At 37.4% G+C, this 12,433-nt stretch overlaps 2 protein-coding genes across 2 annotated transcripts in view; one reads left to right on the forward strand and one right to left on the reverse strand.

Moving 5' to 3' along the window:
• LOC126377543 (uncharacterized) overlaps positions 1 to 7,285 on the reverse strand; it is a 394,831-nt gene extending 387,546 nt beyond the window's left edge. Inside the window, exon 1 of the mRNA XM_050025336.1 lies at positions 7,275 to 7,285. The gene's annotated coding sequence lies outside the window, so the exon portion shown is untranslated. The remainder of the gene's footprint in view (positions 1 to 7,274) is intronic.
• LOC126377576 (protein Wnt-5b-like) overlaps positions 1 to 11,083 on the forward strand; it is a 49,954-nt gene extending 38,871 nt beyond the window's left edge. The window contains exons 6-7 of the mRNA XM_050025380.1: positions 8,371 to 8,528; positions 9,693 to 11,083. Of these exons, the coding sequence (XP_049881337.1) occupies positions 8,371 to 8,528; positions 9,693 to 9,890 (356 nt within the window). The 3' untranslated portion in view covers positions 9,891 to 11,083. The remainder of the gene's footprint in view (positions 1 to 8,370; positions 8,529 to 9,692) is intronic.
• Positions 11,084 to 12,433: the final 1,350 nt, after the last annotated feature.

A 12,433-nucleotide genomic window follows, 5' to 3' on the forward strand; every position in this document is an offset into this window, starting at 1 on the left:
TTATTTCTATATCCCACATGTATTTGTGTAATATGTAATAACGAGAGTAAGTACTTCAACTATCAAATACTTGTGTATCAATCAGCTAATGAGCGTTATTGAAATGTTTGCTCTATAAACAGAGCTGTAAAGTCCACTTCAGACGCAATCACTTAGTGGTGACGGTTTGACCTCAAACACTGATAGACTAATATTGACACAGAATAAAGAATAATACCACATAATATAGACGTAACTCCTTTGACACACCCCGGACACTTCATACAAAAATCCCCTCCACTCAGTATTCATAGTTTCATACGATGTCGCTTACACCCTGTATAGATGAACTCGCGCTAGAAACACAAAAAAAAACACACCCCGGACACTTCATACAAAACACTTCGTTTTACACAGACACTACATATTGACGTTATCGTACACGCGCATCTGTGTGTGTGACGTGTCGTCCCCATACGATTGAAGACTAAAGTAAGACCGAGTTAACCTAGCTCGACCGCTAGTGTCCCCACTCCAGTGGAGAGTTGCCGCTCTGTACGTACATAGCACAGATCATATAATACGTACATAGTATTATTCCTTATTCTATGCCTCTAATGTCTTAGTTTGCGCTAAAGAGTAAGTGGGAGAGCGCACGGACTGTGTCTCACTCACACTCACGCGTTAGGCAGCAAACTTTAAGATACCTATTTTTTGTACGGGGTGTGCTATTGATACGATCTAGGATGTATCATCGAGTTCCCAATCTTTCGAAAGACGGGGGCATATCGAACTGAGCCCTGTCAGGGGCCTTTAGTGGCTTAATAGTAATCCTGATACTATAGGGTTGATAAGGTCGGTCATTGATCTCATAACCCACACAAAAAAGAATCGAACTAGGGTCTACGGTACATTCTACACGCGTATTTATTCATTATAAGGAAAACCTTTTTAATTTAATAGAATTATTTATTATAAATAGACCAACTTTATCGGGGTAAACTAGATTACTCACTAAACTTGACATTTGGCCTCTTCTCTCTCACTCTAACAGCCCATCTCTTTCACTCCCATACATACACTGACATTTATACAATAAGCTGGATTGGCTGACCGTGCCATCCACAATTCAGTAGTACTCGATATCCCATTTATTGTGTTCCTTTAATCTATGTAAGAACTATCCGATATCTAAAACAGTTGAATTGAAACCAGTGATTTTTATTCCCGGCAATATAAAGGCACAAAATTTATGTACAGTCATGAGTAATATAATGTACTTACCCACTTTAGCACTCTGTCGCACTAACATATTTGACATTTAGTGAGACTTACAGTTCAATTTGTCAAAAAAGTGAATGTGACATGGTACCAAAGTGTATACATATTAATGCTCGAGACCGTAAAAAGAGCTTTATTACCTAGTATTTAGGTAGATAGGATCAGAGTACCTACTACAAAAAAAAAATGTATGGAACGTTTTTTTAAAAGCAGCTAGTTCCTTGCTATTAAAAATGTACACAATAAGAACAATCTGACTTTGGGAACTTTGCGTCTGAAACCATAGAACGCTCTAGTCTGCTTATTTTCCTGGCGAATGATAAGAAAAAAAAATCTTTAATCGAACGAAATATTCATAGACTGCATGATTTGTCGATGGGGTGACAATTTTTAATGACGTCATATCATATATTATCATAACAAAAGAGTATTAGTCTTCATTTTCTATTCATTTACTTACGAATTTTAATACTTAAAGAAAATGTAATGGTAAGTGCAACATTTTGTCACGTTTTTCTATGACGTTCCTTGTTTTTCATACAAGTTCCATAGTCATTTCTTGTTTTGACGTTTAGTAAAACGTAACGGGGGGTTAAACATTGGCGCATATAAAAGTAAGTGCGCAATGCAAACAAATGTCAAATAGCAATATTGCTTTCTTAGATAAATTGCTTCGATGTGGCCACCCCCTTGATTTGACTAGTCGAAAACTAGCTTATTCTATGATCTGTGATATGACTCAACAAAACATATTCATCAACATTATCCAGTGTATTGTTTGGAGGTCAATGACAATTGTAACAACCTATCTGTATAGTTTAAACGATTCAGTTGTAACAAAATTTGACAGAAATAGGACGTTTACTAAAAAAAAAAAGGTTAAAAATGTATACTTACAATACACTGTTTGTTATTCTTGCTTTAGTAGCAACAGTTCACGCAAAAAGCGTAATAGTCGGCCAAACTTACGTTGACAATATTAACCATGTCAATGCGGCTATCAGAAAAGTATACGAGAGATCCGTGGAAAAAAACGCAATACCGTTGTTCAAGCGAGAGGAAGAAATCTACTTCGAATATCCACTGGGAGATCAGAGAATAAAAGGCATTGCTATTAAGGACTTGGACAATGGGTTGGCTGAACCATCGATCAACCGAGGAGGCCTTGGCTTAAACTTCGTCAATATAAAACTGAAGAGTGAAAGAGGTTCCGGTTATAGATTCCTGATCGAAATCTACGCGTGATGTGAATTAAATAACTATTAGTTAATAGTTTTTCTTTTTAAATAACAAAGTGTTTTCTGTGTAAGTTTAGTTTTATTTATGTGCGGAGATTAATTCATCAGTATTCGATGAGATCCACTGAATCCGATAAGTTTGACCCCCGATACCGACCCCATCGGCGTGGTCGACGATTTCCCTCATTCAGCGCTTATCGCTATCAACCCACTAGAGTCGATTAATTCTTTCTGAAATATTTTCCAACAAAATGATACTAAAAAGATGACGTCATGCCAAAACTCAACTTCACTGGAGTAAAGTCGAGTTAAGGATGCGCCGTCGAAGAATACCGATTTTGAGCTGAGTTGGAAGTCTTAACTAAGGGCAGAGTCCAGGAAGGTTTGAGTTATAGGTCATTATTCTTGCACTGTGTAAAGTAAAGACGATTTCTGATTCTCACGATTATTTTATTATTGCACTGTTTGATTTAGACACATGTATCATATTTTATGGTTTACTATAACACTCTTGACGCGAGTGTTCTGTACGGCGGTTCTTGATGGAGTGCCTCTTGTTACTGCGCACGCAGCCATCAGTCTTCTATATTCAAACTTGAGTCGCGCTGGTGGCCAGTTCTCTGTGTACTGGCACGCAGGCACTCGTCGATCGTCCTCATTCAACAACTATAACCGAAATCCATACGAACGACGCCACGGGCGGTTAGCCAGCTCATAAATAACAACAACAGTTTTCGATATAACAGCAGTTTAGCAGCGGAACAATTAAAAACTATTAAGGCTAATAACAGGTTATCAATCTGAAAGTACCAGGGCATCAGCAGAAGACAGGAGAGCGATGGGCACTCATTAATGTTTCCCGGGATAGTTAGGAAGACAATGGTCCACGGCCAAGTAAATTGAGCGGAACGAACCGTTCGTATCTGCACCCGATTTAGAGCTCCCGTTTGTTTTTGTTAGTCTAGAATCCCTTTTGAAGTGGGTACTGTATATGCTTGCTTTTGAAGTCCTAGTACTTTGACTGCTAATATTCGACACAGGCAGTGATAGAGTCTCCGAGAATGTTCCCAAAGTGGGCGCGTTCCTGTTGTAAAAACTCTTTAAAACTGGCTGCTTCGAGCTTTTTCAAATTGTTTTTTCTTGTAAGTACTCTGATCCTATCTACCTAAAGGATACGTAATAAAGCTCTTTTTACATAAATTTAGCGCCTTTTGTTGGAAGCAAGAGAAGTGTGTCAGGATCGAAGCAAATGGAATTCTATAATCTCTCCTTACCCCGGTGGGAAATGAAAAAAAGGCGTGGGTTTATATGAATGAATGTATGTTTTTCAAAGTGCGACGGCACGTCACTAATTTATACCCAAAGACAAAGATAAAAGATGCATATGTCTGTTATCCATGAAATTAGTTATGACGAAAAAAAACTCAACAATCTATCGTGTTTTTGGGGAACACCGATTGGAGAGTCCCTCAATGTTTAATTACCTTCATCATTTTAATAGTAAATTCCACATTACTAAAAAATAATATCATTTGAAATCATACGCCTAACAGACCACCCAAAATATTAATACAAGTATCTAAGTATTTATAAATTACCATAGAAATCGTAAAAATTAAAAGCCACTGTCATAAAAACTGAGATTTGAATTTTCATATCTTAATAGGGCGTTAACGGTTCCTCGTAAACTTAACTCGGAACCTTATAACTAAGTTAATAACTTACTTTATTGAGTCGTAAAAAAGTTTATTTATTCCGCTTAAGTTACTTAATAGGCTTCGTTTAGTAAGTACTATATACAATAATAAAGTGGGAATATTCCCGAGTACGGCACACCACTGGTTGGGTCACATATCTCCAAAAATGCATACTATTCCACTCTCTACTGTACTATGTACATACTTTTTCTTTCCATTGAGCATTATTAGTACGAATAAATCTTCTTCCAAAGAACCAAATATTTATGACACGCGATATAAATGAGGAGAAAACACATAATTCAAATAAAAAATACACGTTCTGTACGGCACAATAACATTAATTAGCAATAGTAACAATACCATACTCGACCGGGAGTGTAATGTAAATCAAACGCCTACATCACTCCATCATAGAGCTAAGAACAACGCTATGGGAGTTAGTATATCATCATCTCCCTAGCATTATCCTGTTTTTCACAGGGTCCGCTTACCTAACCTGAAGATTTGACAGGTCCGGTTTTTTACACAACCGACTGCCTGTCTGAACTTCCAACACGTGAAGGAAAAACCAGTCCCATGCAGTTTAGGTCACATATCTCCGAAAATGCATTTCTCGGGAATGTGGGTTTCCTCACGAAGTTTTCTTTCACCGCTGAGCTCGTTTGGAATACATTTATTAATATTTGAAAGAGAAAAGGCTCGAGCTGAAACAGCACGAATAGCCACTGTGGTTTAAAAAGGTCAGATTGTTGCAACCCATCTAAAAAAACAATATTCCAATTTGATAATTGCGCATTATAAGTAAGTGCGTAATGTCAACAAAAGACAAATAGCAATGTTATTTTTTAAATGTATTGATTCAATATGGCCTTTTAAGACTTATAATTTTGCCTAATTTTAGATGAGACGGCAGTCCACCTGTAATGTTATGAGCTGCGAGGCTCTCATACCCAGTAGAAGCCGGACACTGGAGAAAGAAACCACGCATGCGCCTTTTAAAAAAATCACATTCTGATGTGATTTTCTTCCGCAAAACATGGATTTCTTTCAATTAATTTCAATCTGTTTCTCAATTTTTCTGTCGATTATCCGTCCCTTTCCTTTTCGTCCGATAAGAATATAACAGGTATAACTGACTTAAAATATAATTGGATGCTGTCTACTGGAATCACCAATACCTTAAAGTTATACTTACTCCTAAAATCTTATTATTGTCATCAAAGAAAGGTGTGTTCACTTGCGCGTCAATATAACTAATGGTTAAATCATGTTAATCTTTATAGCCTTAAATGCATAATTATATTAATTTATTCGTTATAAATAGCTTTATCAGTTTAACTGTTCTTTTTATTGTTATAAATGAGTAACTAATACTTAGTTACCGTACCTATCTACCGTATCGTAGTTAGTTATCGTCGCCTTAGGTGTAATGCTCTCTGAAGGTAGAGATTAAGTAAATTTCATTTTTTTTTACCGACTTCAAAAAAGGTGGTGGTTCTCAATTCGACCGTATATTTTTTTTTTTTTTTTTTTTTTTTTTTTTTTTTATGTTTGTTCGGGCATATCTTCGTCGTATATGAACCGATTTTGATAATTCTTTTTTTGTTTGAAAGGAAATATACCCAAGGGGGTCCCATGTCAAGGAAGTCAGGATCTGATGATGGAAGACCAGAGAAATCGAGGGGAATTTTCAAAAATCGTAGGAGCGACTAGTGCGTTTGTAAAGTCATATTGATCGGATCGATCTTTAGGCTTCGGGAAAACTTCCCGACCTTCGAAAACTGGTCAGCATCAGGGAGATACCCTATGGCCTGGCAAAACTATACAACCTGGAGCAATTTTTCTTTCACGAAACGTATTTAAATCTTGATCAAATTCAATCGCTGGTGCAAAAAAACAAAATGGCGGAAAAAAAAGATGGCCGCCATACAAAATTTTGTCGATTTTGGAAGAAGCCCGTTTGAGTAAAAATAATGTATGGGGCGCTTACTCAAAATGTCATGTAGAGTACGGAAATACTTTCTGGTCACCAAAAACTGCTCCGCATCAGAGAGATACTCTACGGCCTGGCAAAACTATCGCACGTGAACCAATATTTCTTTCAGAGCACTTATTTAAATCTTGGTCAAATTCCATAGCGCGTAAAAAAAAAAACAAAATGGCGGAAAAACAAGATGGCCGCCATACACAATTTTGTTTTTTCAGAAAATGTCTCGGGATATAAAATATATATCGGGGTTGTGATCGGATCGTCATGTTAAGTATGGAAATACTTCCCGATTTTCGAAAACTGCTCCGCATCAGGGTGACACCCTACGGCCTGGCGAAACTATCACACCTGAACCAATTTTTCTTTCACGAAACCTATTTAAATCTTGGTCGAATTTAATGGCCGGTGAAAAAAATACAAAATGGCGAAAAAACAAGATGGCCGCCATACAAAATTTTGTTTTTCCAGAAAATGTCTTGGGGGTAAAAATGATGTATAGGGGTGTGATCGGAACGTCATCTTTGAAAACTGCTCCCAATCAGGGAGACATCCTACGGTCTGGCAAATTGATTGCACCTGGATTTTGTTTGTTTCCACGACACCCATTTAAATCTTGGTCAAATTCTGTCGCCGGTGAAAAAAAACAAAATGGCGGAAAAACAAGATGGCCGCCATACGAAGAGGGACAGTTTCGAATAAACAGGACACGCGAGCTGCTTTAGCAGCGAGCGAACCACGCGAAATCTACTGTATCTATATGTATGCGTGAGTGTGTATGATAGCAGCTTCCACTGACAACCACATGTGTGTATGTACACATACACATGTGTGTGTGTGTGTGTGTGCGCGCGCGCGCGTGTGTGTGTGTGTGCGTGTGTCTGTGTGTGTGCGTGTATCTGTGTGTGTGCGTGTGTACGTGCGCGTGTGCTCGTGTGCGTTAGCGCGTGTGTGAGTGTGTGTGTGTAAACATGTTCATCAATAATAATTGTGATCACTACTAATAATATATTATATTATTATATATGAATATAAATCAGAAAATCTGTCTGTCTGCATCCTTGCTCGGTCTAACCATCACTTAAAATCGTAAAATAAAATAAAATTTTTAACAAAAAAAAACCGACTTCAAACGCAAAACTAAAAAGCAATAAATAAATTTACTTCGCACAAAGTAATTAGTACGTATTTTCAATTAGTTAATTAATTTATAATTCTGAAGTCGGTGCCAAGTAAATGCTACAACAACCCTACTACAATATCAAATTACTATGTACACACAATATTGTTTAATACCTATATCAAAGCAATTACAAAACAATGTCAAACAAAAAATTACAAAACAATCAGTATTGAAAAATATATGAATCGGTACTTCGTTGTAGCATTTCCTTGGCACCGACTTCAGAATTATAAATTAATTAACTAATTGAAAATACGTACTAATTACTTTGTGCGAAGTAAATTTATTTATTGCTTTTTAGTTTTGCGTTTGAAGTCGGTTTTTTTTTGTTAAAAATTTTATGATTTAACGCTGATTCTCACTCGATATTACAGACTATAAATTACAGCGCGGATTACCGACTAAATTGTTTTTGTTATCCCCGAAGGGTAAGGCAAAGGGAACTATGCCCATACAGCCATGTCTGACGTATTTTTTTTCTTGATGATTAATGAAATGATGAAAGGTGACGATGATGAAACCTCAGCCCCCACCCTCGGAGTAGACTCTTACTCCGAACCCCAAACGAATTAACTTAAAAGTCCGCATAAAATTTTGAGTTATGAAGCGGCTTCCTGGCACGAAGCGAATATAGGCAGATACACTTTGTTCATTGAATACTCCAATATAATAACACTCGCGAATGTCTTCCGACTAACTTAATGCGATCATTAACCACAAAACACCACTTCGTATTAATTATTTAGATTACTCAATGAAGAAAGCAACTGTCCCGTTCTCGTTTCCCGCCAAAAAGCCCTAAGTAAACATGGATATTATTAGAATTTTTTTTTTAAATTAAGATGGGTTTGCTCTTGACTTCGTTCTTCCAATTAGTGCGGATTTCATGTTGGATAGATGTAATATCTCTCTTCTTCTTTTTATCTTTTTCTTCTTTATCTTCTTTTTTTCTTTTCTTTTTTCTTCTTCTTTTCTTCTCTCTTAGACTACGATTTCTTCCAGGCGATTTCCTTCACGACAAGTACGAGGGTGCGACTGAGGTGAAAATGTCGCGGCGTGGCAAGCTGCGGCTGAGCGACCCTCGGTTCAGCCTGCCCACCGCGCTAGACCTCGTCTACCTTGAAGATTCGCCCAACTACTGCATACGGAACGAATCACTGGTTAGTATTATTTTACATAGGTACATGGGTACATAAACTCACTTGGTAGCTTGGCTTGCGAGTCGCAGGTCCGAATAGCACCGGCCTAACCAACGATTTTCGAAATTGTTTTCGAATTCATGTTTGGTTCATATAATAATTCGTGCTCAGCAGTGAAGGAAAACATTGTGAGGAAACACATTCCCGAGAAATGCGTTTTGGAGGTATGTGACCTAACCTTTATTAAGCTTAGGTCACATACTTCCTACCTACCTACCAGCTTTTCCCTTCGCGGATTGGAGGGTTAGACAAGCAGTCGCTTCTGAAACAACTGGACCTGTCAAATCTTCTGGTTAGGTAATAGGTATGCAGAGACCCCTCAAAATGGAATAACGCTAAGGGGGGATGCTGCCGGGGTAAGCAGAAACTATGGAATTCCGTTTGCTGGCGACCCTGCCATACCTCTCTTGCTTCCTCCACATTCATCAATCGTTTCATAAGTACACGCAGATTCAGTGTACATCGTACTAAAACTGTCGTATTATTTTAATGCACTCATAATGCCAACGGACGTACAAGGATGGGGGTTCTTCATAATGTTTCTACGATATGACTTCGAACAGATTCGAAGAGAATTTGTGAGAAGAGATACATGCAAATTAAACATTACCTTACATTACTTCGAACTCATTATTCTTATTTTGTCGACGAGCCTTGCAGATTTTTTTGTTAGTCACAAATAGTCGGCATACCAATTTTTAGCTTTCTACCTTGAAAATTGCGAAATGCTCCATACAAACTTCCATCCCCCATTTAACCCTTTCGCGGACAGAGACCATGGGTCAATGATGGTTCATAATAGGTAGTATGACACCTTTGAATCGGAACGTCCGTAGACGTTCTGTCTTTGAAAGTGTTAAGGGAAATGGTGGATTAGAAAGTGACAAAAAGTAGCCTATGTCACTCTCCATCTCTTCAACTGTCTCCACTTTAAAAATCACGCCAATTCGTCACTCCGTGTTACCGTGAAAGACGGACAAACAAACAGACACACACACTTTGCCATTTATAATATTAGTGAGTGCTTATGGCTTAATAGACTTATTCCTTAAGTGAAAGAAATCGTTCACACTATAAAAACATAGTATAATAACCGTTTAGTTATTTAGTTTTTTTTATGTCCAGGGATCCCTCGGCACGACCGGAAGGGAATGTAACAGGACATCAGAAGGCATGGACGGGTGTTCCCTTATGTGCTGCGGCCGAGGGTACAACACGAAGAGGCTGACAGTGAAGGAACGATGTCGATGCAAGTTCCACTGGTGCTGCCGCGTGGAGTGTGACACTTGTATTAGGAATGTAGAAATTTACACATGCAAGTAGTAGAAAGAGAGAGAGGAAGCGTATTTTCGCACTACTCCGATCCCCTATGTGACCCGTGGTACGGTCACGAGCATTAATATGTTATACACTTTGGTACCATATCACATTAACTTTTTTGACAAATTGAACTGTAAGTCTCACTAAATGTCAAATATGTTAGTGCGACAGAGTCCTAAAGTGGGTACATTATATTGTTCATGACTGTACAACCGCTTTGAACAACTGGTACTTGTACCACAGGGTTTGGTTCTCCCGATGGGCCAACCGTCCGATGGTACAATCGCATTCCTATGGTACAATTGGGTCGTGTATCTATCTGCTAAATAAAGACAGATTTAAAACTAACGAAAAACATTTTCCTTTTTTCTATTTAACTTATTTATAAATTTAATAAAGAAAAACGTAATAATAGCAGGAGAATGAAACGCCATCAAACCGACAGCAATCCACCAGTTGGAGACTTCTCCTGCAGAGTGTGCGGTAGAGTTTGCCGCTCTAGGATTGGATTGCACAGCCATGATAGAAAATGCATTTCTTCGAAGCAATGACGTCATAAATCTTCTGAAACAGATGTATAAGGCCAATGATGACGTCACAGTGTGCTTTTTCATACAAATTCCATAGTAATCTCGTGTTTTGACATTTAGTAAAATAAAAAGTAACTGATTTGACTTTTGGAAACTATTATTAACTACGATATTTAGTAACAACAAGAAACAAGAAACATTTATTAAGAAGCAGTGTAGGTACATACATGTAGGTTGTGTCAAACATTATAAAATTGTCTCAACAGCATGTCCATGTCGGACGTACAATATTACAAATAAGTACTTACTGACATAGCTAAAGACTCCTGATTAAAAAATCTTAGTATATTAATAAAGTACCTCGTTATTTAGTAACTTTTCAAGTAGATAGGCTTCGTAGGTAAGGTAGGTACTTAGTAGTTATATATAACACCTAAGTAGTGTCGGATCGCAAAGTATTATGATCTCTTTAAAATTCTCATTACAATAAGATAAGTTTAATTTTATAGTAGGATACTTAATGAAGATTTATCGTAAGTATTTTTTGTGTAAAGTAGGTATTTAGAGGCTCAATAAATATAATGTTGGTACTTAGATATTTTGATTTGAAATCTAAACTTCCTTATTAAGTTATTTTTATATCGTATCCTAAACCCCGTGGATACCCCAAGCACTGCGGCACACCCCGGACACCTCATACCATGGTATAAGAAGACGGTATGCTCAAAACTTACAGCTAGCATTTCAAGGTTAGCCCAGCTGACGTAATCCGACCCTGCGGTGCCGTTTCGTAAAAAATAAATTACCCACGTCAATTTTTTTAACTTACTTTGCAAGGAAATTTTGTACTTTTAGTAAAAGATTGATTGATTGAGAACGTACAGTTGTAATGATTTTTTTATATGTGACAAAATAATAGCAATGAAATACATTAGTCAGTGATTCACAAAATTTTCAATAATAAAATTTGCGTCCTTGAAATGTTGGAGATATCAATAGAATGGTAACACTTTCGTCATCAATGGGCTAACAATGGCGGCTTGTCATAGAATTGAGCATAGCTGGTCTTCTTATACCATGCTTCATACAAACGATCTCGTTTTACACTAATTGACATTATCGTACATGCGCGTCAGTGTGTGTGACGTCTGATACCATACGATTCAAATCTAAACTGTGTTCGAAGGGGGATGAGGTAAACCTAGTTTAGCCGCTGGTGGGGAGCGGAGAGTTGCCGTTCTATACGTAGTATTATTCTTTATTCTATGACCGCGAGTTGATTGTGCTACACCCCAGACACTCCTTACAAAAAATTAATTCTTCAAAGACAGATAGACCGCGCTCTCTCGCAAAAATTAGAAATCAGAAATCCCCTCTTGCTCCTTAACCCTTTCACGGACATCATGATCATGGGACATTGATGGTTCATAATAGGTAATATGACACCTTGGTATCGAAACGTCATTAGACGTTCTGTCCTTGAAAGTGTTAACGGCTTATGGCTATTTAAGACTAAAGTAAGACCCAGAGGGTGAGGTCAGCGCTCTATATGAATGGGTGCGGGACGGAGAGTATTATCGTACTAAATATAGGTATTATACATAGTATTATTCTTTATTCTATGATAGTGCCTCGGGAGATTTTAAATTCGATGAACAATGATGAACGTGTACCGTAGAATAATCTAATTCGAAAATTCCCGCGCTTCTACTGTCTCTGTTTAACGAGGTTTTATTCGGATACAAGCCGAGGTTGTGGTTATAGTACTCATTGGTACATTTTTATATTTTTAATTTTAATCGTAAATAAATAATAATACCTTCTTTTCTTTTAGTACATAAGCACATGATTTGTTATTTTTAATCAGTAGAAAATTGTAAAGCTTTTACTGCTAGTTAGACTTAATGTTACCTCACGCTTCTATTTCAATAAATTATTGAACAGTACATAAAACATAGTTTTATTCTTTGATAAAATATATTTTTTTGAATATATTCCAATGGGGTGACTACCTCT

The sequence above is a fragment of the Pectinophora gossypiella genome, chromosome 23, assembly GCF_024362695.1.
Source record: "Pectinophora gossypiella chromosome 23, ilPecGoss1.1, whole genome shotgun sequence".
NCBI lineage: Eukaryota > Metazoa > Arthropoda > Insecta > Lepidoptera > Gelechiidae > Pectinophora > Pectinophora gossypiella.